This window comes from Misgurnus anguillicaudatus, chromosome 8 (genome assembly GCF_027580225.2).
Source record: "Misgurnus anguillicaudatus chromosome 8, ASM2758022v2, whole genome shotgun sequence".
NCBI classification, from domain to species: domain Eukaryota; kingdom Metazoa; phylum Chordata; class Actinopteri; order Cypriniformes; family Cobitidae; genus Misgurnus; species Misgurnus anguillicaudatus.
In genome coordinates, this window is record NC_073344.2 from 35,953,345 (window position 1) to 35,974,263 (window position 20,919).

The 20,919-nt window shown below is 39.6% G+C and overlaps 1 protein-coding gene across 3 annotated transcripts in view; it reads right to left on the reverse strand.

Annotated features, from left to right (window-relative positions):
* Nucleotides 1-17,339, reverse strand: part of tanc1a (tetratricopeptide repeat, ankyrin repeat and coiled-coil containing 1a) — a 109,599-nt gene extending 92,260 nt beyond the window's left edge. Inside the window, exons 1-2 of one of the 3 annotated variants that reach the window (XM_055212494.2) lie at nucleotides 17,166-17,339; nucleotides 7,745-7,843 (exon numbers count right to left, since the gene is read on the reverse strand). In XM_055212494.2, the coding sequence (XP_055068469.2) occupies nucleotides 7,745-7,808 (64 nt within the window). In that variant the 5' untranslated portion in view covers nucleotides 7,809-7,843; nucleotides 17,166-17,339. The remainder of the gene's footprint in view (nucleotides 1-7,744; nucleotides 7,844-17,165) is intronic. The other 2 variants (XM_055212495.2, XM_055212497.2) reach the window with 2 other exon arrangements.
* Nucleotides 17,340-20,919: the final 3,580 nt, after the last annotated feature.

Consider the following 20,919-nt stretch of genomic DNA (forward strand, 5'->3'; position numbering starts at 1 on the left):
AAAAATGTATGATTATAAGAAGATTCAAGTGATAGCACACTCCTAAACCCAATTTTAAAGCAGTTTCTTACACAGAAACATACTAATTTGATTGTACAAATTAAAGGCGGAGTCCATGATGTTTGAAAGCCAAATTAGCCAATGTTGATATTTGAAATCACCTAAACAAACACACCCTACCCCAATAGAATCTGGACCTTCTGTTGATAGACCCGCCCCACACATACGCAACCCGGCAAGGATGTTGGTTAGTAGACACGCTCCTTACTGCTGATTGGCTATAAGTGTGTTTTGATAGTCGACCAAGACTCCGCCTTTAACATGAATAAGCTACCACGTAAAATATGGAATTGTGTTTAAATTACTGTATTGGTGTCGGAGCCAATGGTGTAGTGGACAGTGCTCCGACATATAGTGCACAGGCACTTCCGGCGACCCGAATCCCAGCTCGAGGTCGATCCCATACCCCTCTTTGCCGGTCCCATACCCCTCTCTCCACCTTGTACTTTCCTGTCGTCTCTCAATTACTTACTGTCTATCAATAAAGGCAAAATCGCCAGAAAATTACTGTATTGGTTAATATTTTCAATTTATACGTTCACTTTAATATCATAAAATAAAAATGTAAGTAAAAAAGTTATAAAAGTGATCTGTGCAGCAGTGTTAATTTAGTTGACGAATACTCTTCGGCATGGTTTTCGTTAACAACGTGTTTTACTGTCAAAAACGAGACAATAACTAAATAAAAACCAACTATGATGAAAATCTATTGAAATTTTTGTCAACGAATAAAAATTAGATGAAAGTGTCAGTGAGTGAGGAATAAAATTTCTGTGTGGTCAGGAGGTTAGACGCACACACACAACTGAGGGACTTGCGGCGCTACGCATGCCGATCGTATGAAATCAAGGTACTGCGAGAGTGAATCAAAAGCATCAAGAGAAATGTGTTCTCGCGGTACTTTGATGTTAAATGCTGAACGTCTTTGCGCAGAATCACCATTGCACAAAATATAACACAAACGCAAAGGTAACATAATGATCTATTATAGGTGGGACATCAGCTTGCTGCATATGTCATAAACTTTACAGAAAAATTAAAGGAAAACACCACCGTTTTTCAATATTTTACTAAGTTCTCACCTCAACTTAGACAAATTAGTACATACCTATCTTTTTTCAATGCACGGTCAGATGCGTCCTCACGTGGGAATGACGCAATATGGGCAGCGCGTTTGCCGTGAAAACCCGCCCTATTCGTCTCAAACGCGTCTTGAAAATATTCAACTCGAGCGATAAATTTGCATGACACAAAGTAAAATCCCGCGAGTAATCTAGTGCAGTGGTTCTCAAACTGGGGGCCGGGGCCCCCAGGGGGGCGGCGAGATGGTGCCAGGGGGCCCCAGTTTTATGACATTTTATAAAATAATTAATTTATCATGAATTCTGTGCAATTAAACCTAAAAAAATAAGTATACTAACCAACAGCACTACTTTGTATAATTCAGTATGTTTTGTTTAATTAAAATTGAGTTTTAGAACAGTTTTTTGCCATAAATTTTCTTTGGAGGGGCCGCAAAAGGAATGTGCCGTACACAAGGGGGGCCGCACGCTGAAAAAGTTTGAGAACCACTGATCTAGTGCTTGTACGCTTCGCGTTTGGTGTAAACCCACAGTTAGGATCCAAACAGGGATGAATTTAGAAGCTACCAAACACTTCCATGTCTTCCCTATTTAATGACTGTTACATGAGTAGTTACACGATTAAGTAAGGTGGCACAAAACAAAACGTGGCCTTTTATTAAGCGGATAGAAAACTATATTGTATGGCGGAAGAGCAGTTAATTTGCGCAGTAACATTGACGGAAGTTTGAGCGAGTGGGAGTAGTCAGGAGTGATGACGTTATTGAGCCAGTTATAATAACTGGCTACACTCTAAAAAATATTGGGTTGTTTTTTACCCCGGCCTGGGTGGCTGTGGGACGGAGCACATTTCTGGGTTGGAGTGGCCAAAGTGGTGGGTTGTTTTGGCCCAACTGTTGGGTTGTTTCAACATGGTTGATTAACAATAGCCCAGCAGTTGGGTTAAAACAACCCAATATTTGGGTCATTTTAACCCAGAAATGTGTCCTGTCCTATAGTTACCCAGCCCGGGGTTAAATATTTTTTAGAGTGTAATTATCCACTGAGCGTCTTAAGTAAATCCAGAGCATTGTTATTTAACAACAAAATGATGGCGCAAACTATTAGTAAATCTAGCCCTTAATATTTTAATGAACTGTACAAGCATGCAATTCTTCAAAACCTTCATGGACTATCACTCTATGGAAAGGAGCAGGTTGACGGTTCCACAAAAGAAAGCAATTCATACAGGTTTGAAACAACATACTCTACAGCTGATTTAATTTGTGAGTAAACAGTAAATTTAATACTGTTGAATTACATACCAAGACCCTGCTGAGTAAGGAGAAACTAGATACCAGAACAGCTGAGATAACAGAACATTTCTGAAACCTACACACATACAACTGACCTCAGCACAGCAGTCACAAAACATAAACCTTACTCTGACAGACACAATGCATGGGGATCAACTTTCTGTAAGTCACTCGATGCTGAGAGATTTATACCTGAAGACAGTAAACACACACTCATACACGTTTTAAACTCAACATCTCAGCCCAGTTATGTCGTATATCACTCTGTTTTCAAATTTTCAAAGCTAAATCCTCCCTGATCCAACCTTTACAAGGCCTCAGTTCAAAGGCAGAGAAATTCCTTGATTTGACACTGCAAATGCAAAGGGTCAATCCATGAAAGCAAAAATCCCCACTCAAGTCTGTTTCTTGAGGATTAAAGACCTCAATCCCACAAAAAAGGACTCGGAGAGAAAAAAATAAGGAGAGAAAGACAAACAAAGAGACAGAATGTATAACAGCGTGCTTTTGATAAACTGATCTGAGATGGTTTAGGTCCTATCACAGATTTCGACTGTCTGGGAAAAGAGTGCTTGTGATATCTTAAGCAGAGATGTTAGATGATAAACAGGGTGCTGTACAAAATAATCGTTGGAGATCTGAGATGGTTGTATGCTTGAATCTCATATGTGGTCCATAAGTATCACCACTGTGCTAGTAAGCAAGACACTTACACGGTTCCGTGAAGACGACGAAATACGCTGTATTAGGGGCCGTTCAATGTCGCGCCTAAAAACACGCCTGGAAAAAATGTTGCTTTCATTAGGAGCGCGTATAAGACGTGATATGTGGATCACCTCTTACGCATGCCAGGCCGTTTGATGGCAACCTTGTAAAGAAATACTACATGCCTGTGCATGTATGCATTTGTTTTAAAAGCAATAAAAACAATCAATCAATCAAGATGCTGCAAGCATCGAACAGATTTGTTTGGTTGAACAATAAGGCAGGTTTATTACTACAAGTGACTAGTGGCGTATGAAAATACAGATACATGCGAGTAGGGATCGGCGATATGGCCTAAAATCCATATGGCAATATGCATTGCTGCCGCTTGCAATAACGATATGTATTGCGATATGTTAACTTTGTTAGACTCGTTTCAGAACAGGTTATATAGACCCTTAGGAAAGCCAAACTGCTAAATGTATAATTTTATACAAGTAAACCGTTATGGCCCTGGTCATTTCAATCCATCGTGGGCTCTTCTACTAGAAAATGACAGAATGCACATCCGGGTGAATTTTGGAAGTTAGACGACTGAGCTGCAGTGGCCTGGCATAAAATTTATAAAAACACATTTGAGAAGAAAGGCGCAACAACTCAAAAAGACTTGCGTGTTTCACAATTAAAGACCATAATGCCAATTTCACACGTGGAGCAACAGTTAACTTATGTGCGATCTACCCGCATTGCCTTTGCGATCGACTGGTCAATCGCGATCAACGTATTGGACACCCCTGCTCTACAGAGTATATTTTCCTGCTGCTTGTTGGACAGCTTAAATCCAAACCAAGTCCAAATAGTAGATGTTGCACCGGTCTTTTCACGAGCTCCTCTGTTTCGCTGACGTTTCAGCCATGTTTATTCAAAATGACGAATAAGATGATGCGTTGCAGCCGCCTGCAGCTCGTGGCTCTAAATTTTGCGGGTAGATTGCGTAATTAACATGCATTATCGCGATATCGTATCTCTATCGTAATTTTGTATCGTTTATATTGCATATCGTTTATATTGCCCATCCCTACATGCGAGTACCGTGATTTTTTTGTTTGGCAAGACTGTATTGATTTTTAACAATGTAATCGTTTGGCGTTTAAACCCCGACCACTATTTAGCATTTTCTTGTCTCATAACTTAAACAGTGACAGGAAGTACTAGCACAATTTTTTTGGCTAAGGTTTGCATATGCAGGGTTCCCACACATTAATTAACTTCAAATTCAAAGACCTTTCAAGGACTTTCCAGGTCCAATACCCTCAAAATCAAGAATTAAATGTGGGGAAACATTTCAAGTGAGAGCAAGGTTACATCGTATTAACTTTTAAGATAAATTGTTACAGTTCCCTTTCGAGGGAACTCGCGCTGCGTCACTGCGGTGACACTTTGGGGAAGCCTACAGGGGTAAGTGCATCTGAATGTGTATAGCAAATTCAACCAATGGTGAGGCTTAACGACAAAGACAGGGTGACACGGGGGCCAGAAAGTATATCGCTATCTGAAATAATGTCAAAGACGGCGTTACAGGGATGCAGGAAGTATGGCAAGGGAGACGCAGCATTTCGTTCCCTTCTCAGGGAACAACAGTTCCATACGTAACCCAAGACATTTTCATGTGTCAAACACAACTATGCAAAAAAAACATTTAGGTATGAATCACCATTCGCATACAGAAGATATATAAGCATTTAAAGTGAATGAGCTGTATTCTATGTATGTATATTTTCAAAAACTTCCCAGGGCCTTGAATTTTCCCCCAGATTCAAAAACTTTCAAGGATTTCAAGAACCCGTGGGAACCCTGAAATGGTAGAGTGTTCTCAATGCCCAGTTTTCTAAAATTATATCCTATTATATTCCTAAAATAGGAAATAGCCCATTATATAGCCTCACTTCACAGTACCGCAATGTACAGCAACATATCGCACCCCAACCCATGTATTGTGATACATATCATATCGCAAGATTATTGCCGATATACAGTTACTCGTTTTAAAGTTGCTAATACTTGTGCCACCCATTGAAATTGCAGCATGGCGCCATGAGACATGTTGCTGATTTACTAATCTGAAATTAGGGCTGGGTATTGGCTAGGGCCTCACGATACATGAGAGAGAGCTGAATTTTTTTCCTTTTTTTAAGCCAAAGTGCTTCCACACATCAGCTTTGAAAGCTGCAGGCGATTTTCTCCGTCGCGCTAACTTCTGAGACATTGGCTGAATGGCTGTATATGACAGACAACTGGACAGCGACAACTACAACAGCGACGGAGGAGGATGTTTGACGCACACAGAGGGATATGATTTTTTTAATCAATACTAGATATTGAAATGCCGATACACTACCGTGGAAAATTTGTCACAATAGTTAGCTGTATCTAAACAGTCCAACTGGACAGCGACAACTACATCAGCGGGCGGCGGAGGAGGTCGTTTGATGCACACAGAGAGATTTGATGGGTTTTTTATATCAATACTAGATATTGAATTGTCGATACATTACCGTGGAAAATTTGTCACGATAAACGGTCCAACTGGACAGCGACAACTACAGCAGCGGGGGTCGGAGGAGGTCGTTTGACGCACACAGAGGATTTGATGGGTTTTTTATATCAATACTAGATATTGAAATGTCGATACACTACCGTGGAAAATTTGTCACGATAAACGGTCCAACTGGACAGCGACAACTACAGCAGCGGGCGGCGGAGGAGGTCGTTTGACGCACACAGAGGGATATGATTTTTCATATCAATACTAGATATTGAAATGTCGATACACTACCGTGGAAAATTTGTCACGATAGTTAGCTGTATCTAAACGGTCCAACTGGACAGCGACAACTACAGCAGCGGTGGCGGAGGAGGTCGTTTGACGCACACAGAGGGATTTGATGGGTTTTTTATATCAATAATAGATATTGAAATGTCGATACACTACCGTGGAAAATTTGTCACGATAGTTAGCTGTATCTATATTTTTGCACAGCCCTGTGTGAAATACTGGTATCGGAATCGGAACAACCCTATTTAAAACCTATCTTTAAAAGTTTGCTTGGGTATTTCAGGACCCCAAAAGGCCATTACCAAAGTCGTGTAAACAAACTGCCGAACCGCATAAAAACTTCCCTGTTTACGGTTGAAATCTTTGTTGTGTAAATGGTCCTTTTTTAGTAAAACAAAATAGCTCTCTTCCTGCACAGAAAGGCAATCCCTCAATTCAAAAAGCAGTAAAGAGTAATAATTTTTGTAAGCACACGCACTTTGTACACATAGGTCACGCTTCGGCATACAGAAGAATGAAGTATACGGTATGTAGGGCAGGAGATGCATTAAATTTTGTCGCAATGTGCATGCATCAAATGTCTGTGTACACGTAAAAGTAAAATGCTATGCGTTCAACCGTACGTTCGCAACAAACTACACTCCAGGCTTTACTGTACAGCTGCTTGATAGCTGTGTTAAGCTTCATTACATTTCTAAATAACAGCACGCTGGTTTTATTAACTTTAGCAAACTCAGAAAAATAAAAACAGATTTGACAGAAAAGAATAATCAGCAGCTTTGGCAGCAGAACAGTTTCTCATGATCTCATTACTTGGGTATCTGATCTTCTTCAATACGATCAGCACAAAAAAGATCATATGATCCATGAGCACTGTATATTGTGGGAGTGTCAACTCTGTGATCTGGATATCTCTCTTCATCCCCTGGAGCGAACATAAGGGGTCTTAAATACTTAATGAGCAATATGTCTTTTCGTAGTGTCGTCTCTAACCGACCGAGACTTCGTCGGGTGTCAGTATCGGAACCAGAGGGAGTTCACCAGTGTTAGTAGAGCAGATTTGCACATCAGTAAATGAACAAAGTGAGAGTCAACCCTTATCAAGAGAGGAAGATTACAAGAGAAATAATTTACTTGTAGCCTCCTTCCTTAGACTTCGATTAGCAGATGAAAAGTTCTCTCGCATGTGGGTCAGGTAGTGTTTGTTTGGCTGTTCTCAACTTGTCTTGACATACTTAAGTGAGTGAGCAGAGATGAATGAGGTTAATTGGAACACGGCTCTATTGAGAGGGACCGCAGGGAGTGAGGTATCGGGCCAGCTATGGTGCTGAATTCAGCAAGACGCTTAAGTAGATACAGTACCAAGAAGGTCCTTGGAACTGGTTATCGTGGTAACATGACATCATTAATGATGTTTTTTGTTGCAAAAGTGCAGGTACCATATGACTGACAAGTGTGGAGCCTTTTTAAGAGCAGTGAGAACATTTGTGACTTCAGATTATGTGTGTTACGCATTTGCCAAATGCTTTTTGATTCGAAGCAACTTACAATGCACTCAATCGATACAACTGCACATCTATACAATATGCGTGTTTCCTGGGGATTGAACCAAAAACATGCTATATCAACTGAGCTACAGGAACACTAGAGACGGTTTTTAACTAAAACAAATATGAATCCAGCGAATAGCAAAAAATTAACAGTTCAATAAATTTAAACAGCTTATTAAATGTTTAATCATTCCTTTGAGGTAAAAAGCAGCTTACCTGCATCCTTTCTGCTGATTCTGCCTCCTCCCTCTCTACATTTCTTCATCACTGGCTTAAACATGGTACGATTACCACCTTTACCGCAGTCCTTTATTCCTGCAGAGACACAGTTATCGAAAAAGACACATTTAGACCACATAATCTAGAAAGAAATGTTGACAGAAGTAAAGGTTGGTCAATAAACAAAATCCTTTTTTTACTGGATGAGTCACTTTCACCTTGAGAAAACAGTGTAAAACAAAACTCCCTATTCATTTAATGTTTGCGTGTTGCCACCTCATGATAGAAGGAATTGGTTGACGAAATTCCCAGCATTCCACATTTAATTAACGCGCTGCTGCCTAGCTTTGGGCATATAAACAACAAAACAAAGCAACAACATGCAGTACCCGCACACACTATAAAGAGTTGCACGCCCTTCACACAATCCATTAAATATAAAACTGGAGAATGAAAGACTCCAGCAAAAAAAGGAAAAGCCAGTTGCTACAAAATCCTCAAAATAAGTAAGAGCAAAACTACTGTGCCACCAGCCTTAATAACTCCACGTAACATTCCATGTGTCCTAATAGCAGCTGTCCACGCTAATGTGTCACTCATACAATGAGAGGAAATACCAGCCCGTCTACAAAACCTCCACTTGATTCGAAAATAGAGCTTAGAGTCGGCTTATCTGTGTGTCCAGACCCACAGGCTGGTTTTTCGGTGAGCGGCAGGTCAGGGTTTTGATGTCAGAGCAGTGCAGTACCATCTAAGAATCCCTAGAAGTTTAACTGTCATATTATTTACAAGTAGCCTATATATTTCACCATCACCTTGTTTACATCTAGTATTAAGACCACATTAAGAATGTCCTGAAAATAGGTAAGCTCAAAAGGTTTTGTGTTCAATCATTTGAACTGCCTTGTGCAACATTTACACAGACAGATAAGCAAAACAAATCACATACCATCTTTGCATGTTGTATAAAAGTAGGTTCGAGCAGGCTGGCATTATGCAACACGAACGTAAATGTAAATGACCCTGGGTTATCTCAATGTAAATGCCAATAAGGGTGATGGATATAGAAAATAAGCAAAGAAAAATAAGGCAGTAATTTTTCTATGGAAAATTGCCTCAGGATTGATTAGGAATTGTGTTTGACTGTTGGTTTGGGCTTTAAAACAACTATCATCAGCTCTTTTACGCAGCACAATTTTTTTTACAAATTCCTCTTCTTAGCCACAGAATCGCCGGACACAATCAAAAAGAATATAAAAGGACAACAAATGTGTGTTCAAGCAGGGACGTCGTTAGGCCTATTTTAGGGGGGCTGAAGCTACCCCAAAATGTTCCTAAGCCCCCCTAAATGATTATAAGAACAGTAAAATTTGATTTATCAAAAACCGTTTCCTCATTAATATTTAGACTCAACAAATGTTATATATCCAGCTACAAAAAAACATCTGACAAGTCGGACAGAATACGCTAGACGTCGAACGTCAAGTGACCAAACCGGAAAACGGCGATCGCTTCCGGTTGCCTGTATTAGTGATGGGTCGTTCGCGAACGAGCGGCTCTAAGAGCTGATTCTTTGCAGCGAACGAGCAGAGCCGAATCTTCAGACGCAGGCAGGGAGCCGGCTCTTCTAAGGGAGCCGAGCTAGAAGAGCCGAATCTATGAAAAGAGCCGGACTGCCATCACTAAAATGTAGAGCCAGCGCTTGAGCCGAAAGAGCCGAATCAATGGAAAGAGCCGGAGCGGACTGCCCATCACTAATACACACGCTAGTACGCACGCTAATGGTGAAATAAAGATTGGTAAGTGTCGTGATACGGAGGAGTGAAATTGTAAGTTGTTTTTAATTACCTGCTGGCTGCTTACCTTTAGCTACGTTTTCTTGAGGTAAAGGAATGGGAATATTTTGGTTTGCTATGTCATGAAAAACTTTAGTCTTGCACAAGCAAAATACAAGAAATTGTTAACTTAGCAATCTAATCACAACTCTTTATTCTTTGCCAACAATATCCTAATAGTAATGGTCTAGGTCTAAGGATTGTTTTTCTTTTCTTTTCTTGAATTTCTTATAACAATAAGCATTTGTTGGCAGGTCTAGGCACTATGCATAGCATACACACATTTTTTTTCATTATATTTAATATGCTAGCTATATTCTAACTAGGCCTGAGACTATTTTAATCATATAATGTGATAAATTAAATATTAAATACGTAGATGTTACCTAAAAGTAGGCTAAAGATGAGTAAATGCCCACACTCTCCACAGATACACATGTGAAACAAAAATGAAAGCAGTCATACAGTACATATTATACAGTAATCATTACTCCAAATCTTTTATTCCTTCCGCCATCAGGTTATTGTATTTATACAGTAGCCACTTTAAAAAGGATCCATATCAATAGCTTACCTGGTAAAATACTACCTTTTTGTTGTTGATTTATATTATACATTGTATTCATTTGGCAGAATAAATCATCTTTAATTGAGAAATGCTCATACCTGTGTGTTGTCAAATATCACTATGACTTTAAAACTCTAGTTCTTGGGTTAAACTGTATGCAAGTCAAACAAAATTGCAATCTAATTGAACCTATCCACCATAGCATTCTGTGTGTGGACAACTTAATATAGAAATTAGATATGCTATTACTTTATCATACAGTTACAAAAGCATACAGATAGCATTTAAGTCATTGCTTATAGAATAACTAATCAGGAGCAAAGTCTGGCCTAAATTCCCCCATGCAGCTTTGATGTGTCTAAAAGCTAACATTACAGTAACTTTTATTTAACAGAGTAGAAATGGTAGAGGAGGATATGTCTGTCATGTTTTACTTGTTAACATCTTGGTTTCTTGACTGGATGTTGACATAATTGTAGCTCAGTCAGATGTGAGTGCAAACATTTTGCAAACACAAGTTACAAATACTCTGTGGGCTGAGCCCCCCCTGTCTTCCAATCCTAGTGACGTCCCTGTGTTCAAGTAGGACGAGAAGAGTCTAAAACCAACACAATCTTCGTAACTATACCCGCAAATTCGTAGCGATTTGCCACGGTGGCCAACTTGTATGAATTCGTACAATCTTAAAAGTATTTATACATTGAAATACTATCTGTAAGGGGCGAGGCTTCATTTTTGCTTCTTTAAAAATCTTACATTTTGTGTCATTTATATCCTACTAATTCATACACAACCGCCACCCTTATGAATTACCTCATAAAACAGTTTTCTTGTGTGATCACTGATCAGATTGATACATTTTTTACCAATCAAGACAGAGATTAATGACGTTTCACACTATCATCTGGCACTTACTACAATTTGCAGGGTTCCCACACCTTAGTTAACTTCATATTCAAGGACCTTTCAAGGACTTTCCAGGTCCAATACCCTCAAATTCAAGAACTAAATGTGGGGACACATTTCAAGTCAGAGCAAGGTTACATCATGTTACCTTTTAAGATACATTGTTACAGTTCCCTTTTGAGGGAAAAGTGTTACTGCGGTGACACTTTGGGGACGCCTCCAGGGGTAAGTGCGTCTGAATGTGTATATCAAATTCAAACAATGGTGAGGCTTAACGACAAAGACAGGGTTCCCCTTCTCAGGGAACAACAGTTACATACGTAACCCGAGATGTTTTCATGTGTCAAACACAACTATGCGAAAAAGCATTTTGGTATGAATCAACATTCGCATACAGAAGATATAAGCATTTAAAGCGAACAGTTTAGCACATGTGCTTAAAAAGTGTAGAATTTTTATGATATTTTCCTGCACTACAAAGGGAATAACACATGGATTTTTCCAGAAAACTTCATGCATAAAATAGATTCAAGCAATTTCAATGAACTGTATCTATGTATGTATATTTTCAAAAACTTCCCAGGGCCTTGAATCCCCACGCCGGGTTCACAAACTTTCAAGGACTTCAAGGACCCGTGGGAACCCTGAATTTGATACCATTATTTTGAGACAAACCCAGGGGCTGATTACTTAGATAAATGGTAAATGGGTGCAGAAATGGTTTGCTGGGTTAAATAATTGCCCGGATTTATTAGGGACCACATCCAGAGTCCTAAAATCCAGAGATGCGGGTTTTGCCTAAATGACATCATGAAACACACATCATCTACCCATCTCATTTTCTCATCAGCCAACAGACATCATTTCCTCCTCTCCCATACAATGCAGCACATGTGCACCCCAGGAACAGGAAGCGGGGTCACATATGTATGGGCGAAATTGAGTTCACAAGACCTGGCTTGCCACATGCACACAATTAGAGATTTGCACAGACACAGAGATAAGGATAATATAATTGACTCATTCATGACAAAGAAAAAAAAGGGAGAAAACAAGGTCATAATTTCTTAAATATACTCTAAGCCAAGGAACCCCAAATATGAACCATTTGTTGTGAAGGACGTAGTACCCGATACTTTTTTAGTACCAATACTTTTTTAGTACCACCTCGGTCAAGGTTCCAAGCGACCTGAGCTGATACCAAAACGTGACGCGAAAACACTGTAGATCACTGATTGGTCTGAGAGAATCGTCACTACCAGCGTCATCGCTATAGGATTAGCTTTACCTACATGCTAGCTTGCGCTGTCTCGAGTAAACCTGTTGTCATCTGTGCTTTGCTGTAAGTTCCCAAACTCTCTTTCAGAGATAAAAAACATCCACAGGTTGAGAATCAGGAACACCATAACCGTGGGTTCAGACCAGCCGCGTTTGAGGCGTCAAATTCGCGTCTACCGCTTGAACATTTTGAGTTTACTCGGTTCATTCACGCATGAAAGCTGCGCATGAAATTCTAGTCATCGAGACATTCACGTGCAAATTCGTGTCATGGGAGGGGTTTCTGCGTAATCACTCCACTACTAGATCAAGCTCATGATTGGTTAACGCGGCGCGTTTTTCCGCCAAAGTTCAATTTTTTGAACTAGAACTGCAAACTAGACGCGAGAATGAGGCAGAATTGCATATACCGTGCCACCCTAAGCGCTTCATTTGCGCCTCGAGACCTCCAGACGGGTGTCAACGCGTCTTTACATTGACATAACATTGAAATCACTCGCGCTTGACGGCGCCTCTACCGCTGCTGGTCTGAAAGCAACATAACAGTTTTTTTCCAGACTTGCAGTTTGTGGCGGCACACTCGCGTTGTGCACGTCCACATAATGCTTTAATGCAACTTAAATGAGGCTCAGTGGTGTGCGTAGACTGACGCCACGGCTGTTTGTGCAGAAACTGTCATGTGAGACAGAGGTAGTGATAAACGTGATAATATGCATCTATTTGTGGTGGTCAATTTTAATTTCGTGGCGGACTGAGAAATAAGTGAATGTATATGGAATGTACAACAATGCTCTCACTTGTATGATGTCACAGCAGTAGGCAGCACAAATATAACAACACGCCTATAATCCCTCCCACTCCAAAGTGTTACTAAACTCGATGGGAAAGCTAACCAAGCCAAAGTGAGGTGAGCTGACTCAACCTAATTCAAATCAAACCGTGGGGTATGCAATGGAAAAGCGCCATAAGGTACAGTACGCCGTAAATTTTGACCTGGAGCATCCAGAGTTTAAGCATCATGCTCAAGGGTATGTTGTTGGTAACTCATGACCCAGTCCTTAAAAATGACCCTAACTAGTCACACAAACCTATGCTGTCCATATGCCTATGTGTTGGGGACAGGTTTATAAAAATCCTCCACTTATGTTATGTACCAATAATAACAGATGATACCACTAATAGTTGTTCTTTCATTAAAATCAATGATTTTGCTTTGAGAACCTAAAAAAACCCAACTGACCCATCTCTACATGACTGAAAATCAAATTACAGGCTGCAGGCTCACCGTGGAGCGTTTGGCAGAGTTGAAACCAAGCGACTGGAAAGCTCTGGTTTGACCACCACTGGCCCTCCTCTTTGAATAACATTTTAAGTTGTACTTTCTAGTAATAGCATGTTTCTGTGGCCCGAGACTGCAGCTAAAATGTAAGTTTAATTGAACCTACGCTGAGATTTATCAGATGGCGTAGGGTGAAAAACAGAGAATGACAAGCAAAAGGCGGTTGACTGCGGTAGATGTGGAGGGATAAAAGCAAAAACGACTAAAGCAAGAACCGCACAGAAAGAAAAGAACCGCAGTACATTTGTTTCAAAATGCTTCATGAGTTAGGCGCTACTGTATGATATCATAAAGCAACTGAATGGGAACTTTTCATTCAAATGAAACCGCAAATGAGGCGCTCGTTCACCGACTAAAAAAATGAGGACAGCTTTTGCTAAATAGGTTTTATGGCTGAAACCTAAGGGAGAATGGCCTTGTTTCCTTTTATGGACAATCTGGCCTAAATCTCCTCACTATTTTACCAATTGAATAAGACATACGACACATGGCTTGTGTGTGTGGGGGCTTACGAACATGCAGCCCATATCAAAAGCAACCGAGCGTTTAAGGCCTAACAAGAGCAGAGTTTTAGGCAGAAGAAGAAGCTGGTTGTGCGTGCAGGCAAGCAAAGACATCTAAATGTTAATCGGATGCATCACATTTATGAACATTTATAGACTTTCTCAGGAAAATGATGAAACAGGAACAAAAGAAGGGGGTGATCTCATAGCTCAGGTACTGTTTCATCCTGAGGGATTGTGGGAAAGGTGCAAGTTAAACTATCCCTGAAAATCCTAACATCTGTTCATTCCACTCCCCCAATGTGTTTTAAATCAACTAAACATAAAACATGACATCATAGTGTGAATCAATGATGTCACATTGTGTTCAAACGAACTGAACGCTGCAAGGATGAGATAGCCTATTTGAAAACCCACTTCAATACAGCCACAAACCAAGGCTAAATATTGCCATACTGTGTGTGTTGATCAAAACAGAAATCTGTTCAGATGGCAATGCAACAATCCATACATCACTTCACTAACCTATAGATAGACACCCTGTGGACATTAACCAGCCCACTCCTTCGCTCCAGCTCTTTTCAGGTCAAACATTAGCTCATTCTCTCCTACTGTGTTAAACCCAGTCAATTAAACCATTAGCCTGCCATAAAAACACTGGAGAGACTCGAGGAGCGCTGGGACTTTGCAAGCCTGTACTTTCATTAATGAGTAAACACAAGAAACGCGGTCCTGCTCTAAAGGTGTTGACAGGAGATGGAAAGCCCATGCTTATGTTGTCCAAACAAGCACTTACACAGAGATTGTGCATCACTTACTGGATCACACTTCTGGATCTTAATTATTATTCCCTTTTTTAGGATATTCCTGTCGTAACTACTGCTGCAGTGCTCTTTTTTTCAGATGTCATATTGCTCTTCACAAACAAGCAACCATCCCATGGTGTTTTATTATGACTTTGTCACAGACTTCTTAGTGATTGTACCAGATAAAATTTTTTAGGTAAACAGCACATTTTGTATTTACAGGTAAAGTCATATCATAATTGTATGATCATTTACCAAAATTACTTTATGAAAGAGGCTATTACTGTATGTGATGCTGTCTGTGAAACCCAGGCTAAAGTCTCATGATCTAATTACTGTACTGTATGTTTATATTTTCACTAGGCATGGGCCAGTTACCGGTTTCAAGGTATACTGAGGTTTTAAACAGTCAAGGTTTCAAAACCACTAAAATGTTCTGTGACACCGTCTTCAAGGAATGAGCTGTGTTAAGCCCGGGATACACTGCACGATAATTGGCTGTCCCAGACAAAAGATTGCCATCGTGAAACTATCGTCGCGATTTCTGTTATTGTGGCTCTCCATCGGTGGTCCTATGTCGTACAGTGAGAGAGGTTCAAAGACGTCTGTTTTCCCGGTCTTGCGTCCAAAGATAGCCTACGATAGTTTCCTGGCAGTGTCAGAAATTCGGCATGATCACCGCACAGTGTGTTTGCTGCTACGACCTGCGCGCCGGTATTTGTTTACCACGAGCGCATGCTGGTGACGTTGCGCAACGTGACGCAGCCGCCGAAGCTTCCGTGTCATCATCGTACAGTCTACATGCCTGTCGTACCCGAGTTTAAACGATACATGTCGCACAGTGTGATAAGGTAATGATCTTATAAGAGGAAAAAAATCGTGCAGTGTATTCCGGGCTTTATACAAAATTCATTAAATCATTAAGTCATGTGACCCTAACCCTAACCTAACCTAACCCTAACCACATTATGAAAATATTATATAATATTTTTTAAGCATATTATAATTTTTAGGCTTTATTTTTAAATGGCATTTGAAAATAACACATTTTAGTGTTGCAATACCGTGAAACCGTGGTATTTTTGCTAAAGGTTATCATACCGCCAGAATCTTATACCGGCCCAAAAATGTTCTTTACATTACGTAGGATGATTTTATGTAGAAAACATTAAGCTTAAATCACAAAAAATGACTTTAGCTGGGTTATCACTGGCTTATGTAGTCCATGGCTCTTACTTTTGCCAAATACAGTATAGTTTCGACAAGGTTCACGCAACAACAGATTCAGTCATCACACTTTGGCAGCAAGCATTAAAAATGAAATCCAAGTCTGCGATCTGATTATTTTCTAGCTGGGGGCAGCAATAAGAGACACCAACTGAACCGAAAGCATTACCCAACTTCTTCAAGAGGCTTTAGGGTAAAGTGTGGAAAAAAGGTGAGAAAGCAAGATTTTAATGACAAGCGGGCACAGAGACAAGACCACACTTTTGGTTCTGCTGACTTTAACAAATTCAGAAAAAAAACACACATTCTGTTGGTACTTTGTACATTTTAGCAACATGTGCGCTTGTGTATGCACACCTGTTCTGTGTCAGCTGGCTTGTGACCCTGGAAAGTCTCGGCTCCATTCAAAATTTTGCATGTGTAAAGAGAAAAGGCATTCTAATATACGGCTTTTAAATGTTGGCTTAAAAGTTCCTGATTTTTAACAGTTGATGCATGTCTGCCTCATTTCCATCCAGTCTAATGTATGAACTGAACTAAATAGAGTCCACATATACACATGTGGCTGTATTTATATATGAAGATCACGAGGGTCATTCAAGAATTTAATGCTTTGCTGACTAGAAATGTGAAGATAAATATCAAACAGTATGCCTTACAGTACTTACAGTACAGTACTAAACTGACCATAAAACTAAACAATTCATTGCTGTTATGATTAAGAGTAAGTTAACACAACAAACCTGGTACATATTGGTACTGCTGTACAGCCCAAAAACAATGTCTGTCTGACAAAGAAAGATTTTGGAAACAACTTTGACACAAACACTGGTTAACTCACACGCGTTATTAAAAACGCAGCCTAGCGACTGTACGAGACCAACACGTTCAGAAGTTCGTTATTAATTTGCTCATACACTAAAACACAGACTAATACAAAGCTGTTGAAAACCTACCTGTTTGGAGATGTATACCTCACAAACCCCGCGATACTCCCGCGTTCTTGGTCCAAGTATAACTTTTTAACTTGAGTGAGTATTAGCGCACGCAGTCTAGCGACTCCTCCTCTCTGTCGCGCGCGTCCCACGAGCTCAGAACTGTCACCTCCCAGAGTACGCGCACCTTCAAGTTGTTTTGATGGTGTGAGCGGATTCTAGATGACATTGTAATTAGACAGACAGACGGAGAGACAAACATATGACAGATACAAACGTTGTATCTGAAGTATTAAATAATATTATAATATTGTTGCTGCCTCGTGCCTATGATTTTTTTTAAATGTTCTCTCATTTGTAAATCGCGTTGTATAAATTAAAGGGATAGTTCACACGAAAATAAAAATTATGTCATTATTTTCTCACTCTTATGTTGTTATAAACCTGTATACATTTCTTTGTTCGGATGAACACAAAAAAAGATATTTTGAGGAATGTTTGTAACCAAAACGATCAAAAGAATACTATGGAAGTGAATGGGACTCTTGATCGGTTTAGTTACAAACATTCCTCAAAATATCTTCCCTCAGAACAAAGACATTTATACAGACTTGTAACAACATAAGAGAAAATGATAAAAGATTTTTCATTTTTTTTTAGGTGAACTACTCCTTACAGTAAATGAATACATGTATTTAAATCTAGAATGTTATAACAAAAACGTTCTTGAAATGGATTAACTTCAGTAATGAAGAAAAAACAGCCAAGGGGAAAACTTAAAAAAAGTTGGTAGACACCATACTTCGTTCATTAATTCATTTCATTTATTACACAGGATAGTAACATAGAGATACAATTTAAACGGGCCTGACTCATGAAAACTGGTTTCCAGCAGGTTCCTGTTCTGCTGAACATAAAACATACAGTGGCAAGAAAAAGTATGTGAACCCCTAGGAATTAACTGGTTTTCTACAGTGATTTGCCATAAAATGTTATCTGATCCTCATCTAGGTCACAACAATAAACAAACACGATGTGCATAAGCTCACAAGACATAAATAATTCCAGTTTCTTGTGTCTTTTTTGGAAACACCCATTAAACATTCACAGTGCTGGAGGAAAATGTAAGTGAGCCCATGGACTAATAACTTTATTGAAAGCTTTTTTGTCAGAAGCTGGCAAACTGGAGTCCAATTAATAAAATTAGTTTAAATGTGTGGTTTAGTGCAACTTTGATTGATATTAAGACACTCACACATTTTAAGATTGCTGTCCTTAAGAAGCATCAGCTCTTCTGAACCATGCTCTTATAAAGATATCTGATCAAGAGATGTTGCGCTCCATAAGGCTGAAAAGGGATACAAAACAATCTCAAAATGTTTAGACCTCCATCAGTCTACACTTAGACAAATTGTCTATAAATGGAGACAGTTGAATACTGTAGCTACCCTTCCTAGAAGTGGGCGCACAGTCAAGATGACTCCTAAGATACTATGCAGAATACTCAATGAAGTAAAGAAGAACCCACGAGTAACAGCTAAAGGCTTGAAGACATCATTGGAACGGGCACACAGCTCTGTTCCTTGTCAGGGTGGCTGTCCACCAGTTGAAGCTCAGTAGAAGTTAGTTGATGCAACAGGACAATGACCCTAAGCATTGTAGTAAATCCACTACAGACTGGCTTAAGAAAAACAAAATGCGCCATTTGGAGTGGCCTAGTCAAAGCCCAGACCTTAACCTGTGGAATGACCTCAAGAGAGCCAGATATGACACCAGATATCCTACAAATGTGTCTGAGTTAAAGCGGTTTTGTAAAGGGGAATGAGCAAAATTTGCTTCTGAACGATGCGCAGGTCTGATTCAGAACTATTGAAAGCGCTTGCTTGAAGTATTTGCTGCCAAATGAGGCTCAACAAGCTGTTAAAACCAAGGGTTCACTTACATTTTCCTCCAGCACTATGAATGTTTAATGGGGGGTTCTCAAAAAAGACACAAGAAACTAGAATTATTTGTGTGTTGTCACCTTATGCACATTGTGTTTGTCTATTGTTGTGACTAGATGGGGATCAGATCACATTTTATGGCAAATCACAGTAGAAAAACAGTTTATTCCTAGGGGTTCACAAACTTTTTCTTGCCACTGTAAAACACAAATTACATTATAAAAACACACTTTTAAACATAAGCTAAACTAATACAAAGGACTAACAACGCAATGCAAACAAAATTGGGACAATTTTAAAACAATCAGTGAGTACAAGTGTAACTTTTTGAAACTTTGCCTTTTTGAAACTTTATAATGAATGTGTTAAGGCTAGATGTAATTTCTTTGTTGCACACTGAGTGGCGTCTGGACATAGCAGGTAGAAAGCACTACTCACACTTTTATATGAATGTCCCTGCTTTCCATTATAAAGGGCTACGCCCTAATCTAGTAGCCTAGTTCTCAATCTTGGTCATAGAGTACAACAATTCTGCACACTTTGTATGTTAACACAGCTAAGTCAGATCACCATCTCAGCAGTAGAGATCTGTCAGATAGAGAGACACACACACACACAAATAACAAGGGCACAAAGAAGGGGTGCTTGTGAACAAACTTCTGAGGACTAAAAGACAAATGGGACACCCTACAGACTTAGGACTTGTCAAGCACACTCAGTTTAAGGTCACAAGACTGCAAGTCCACATGAGACAGGGAGGGCCTTGACCATTAAAACAGTATGTGGGTGCAGTGTGAATATATTCTGGATATACTACATCTGCCATCAGCTCCTCATCTCCCGTGGCCTCATGGGATAGAAATGTGCCCATTTAATGCATACTGAGAGATCTTGGCAGAAGCAGTGGACATTTATATTTAAGTATGTGGCAGTCGTTTAATCCAAAGCGACTGTGAGTTCCCTGGGTTCAAACCAATGACCTTTTGGTCTGCATATGCTTGCTTACTGTTTTTTGTGAACAAATAATTACGGAATAGGCCAGTGGTTCTCAAACTGGGGGCCCCAATTTTATAAAATACATGAATTTGTCATACATTTTAAGTTTGAGAATATTTTATGACAAATTTTCTTTGGGGGTGCCATGAAGGAATGCACCGGCATGCCGAAAAACTTTGAGAACAACTGGAATAGGCAATTTCGGATGCTGGAAATTATTTGTACAATACAGAACCTTTCATTCTGAACCGCCATTTAAAGTGACCAGATTTAAAGGGACAATTCACTTTTTTTTGAAAATAGGCTCATTCTCCAGCTTCCCTAGAGTTAAACATTTAATTCTTACAGTTTTGGAATTCATTTAGCTGATCTCCGGGTCTGGCATTACCACTTTTAGCATAGCTTAGCACAATCCATTGAATTTGATTAGACCATTAGCATTGCACAAAAAAATATCCAAAGAGTTTGGATATGTTTCCTATTTAAAACTTGACCCTTCTGTAGTTACATTGTGCACTAAGAATGACAGAAAATTAAAAGTTGCGATTTTCTAGACAGATATGGTTAGGAAGGAACTATACTCTCAAACTGGCGTAATAATCAAGGACTTTGCTGATGTAACATGGCAGCAGCAGACGTAATGATATTACGCACTGCCCAAAAATAGTCCCCTGCTTTTGAAAGTAACCAAGGGGACTATTTTCGGTCAGTGCGCAACATCAGCTACATGGACTCCAAAACGGTAAGAATCAAATGTTTAACTCTAGGCGAGCTGGAAAATGAGCATATTTTCGAAAAAAGATGAATGTCCCCTTAAAGTTCGAATATAATCCAAC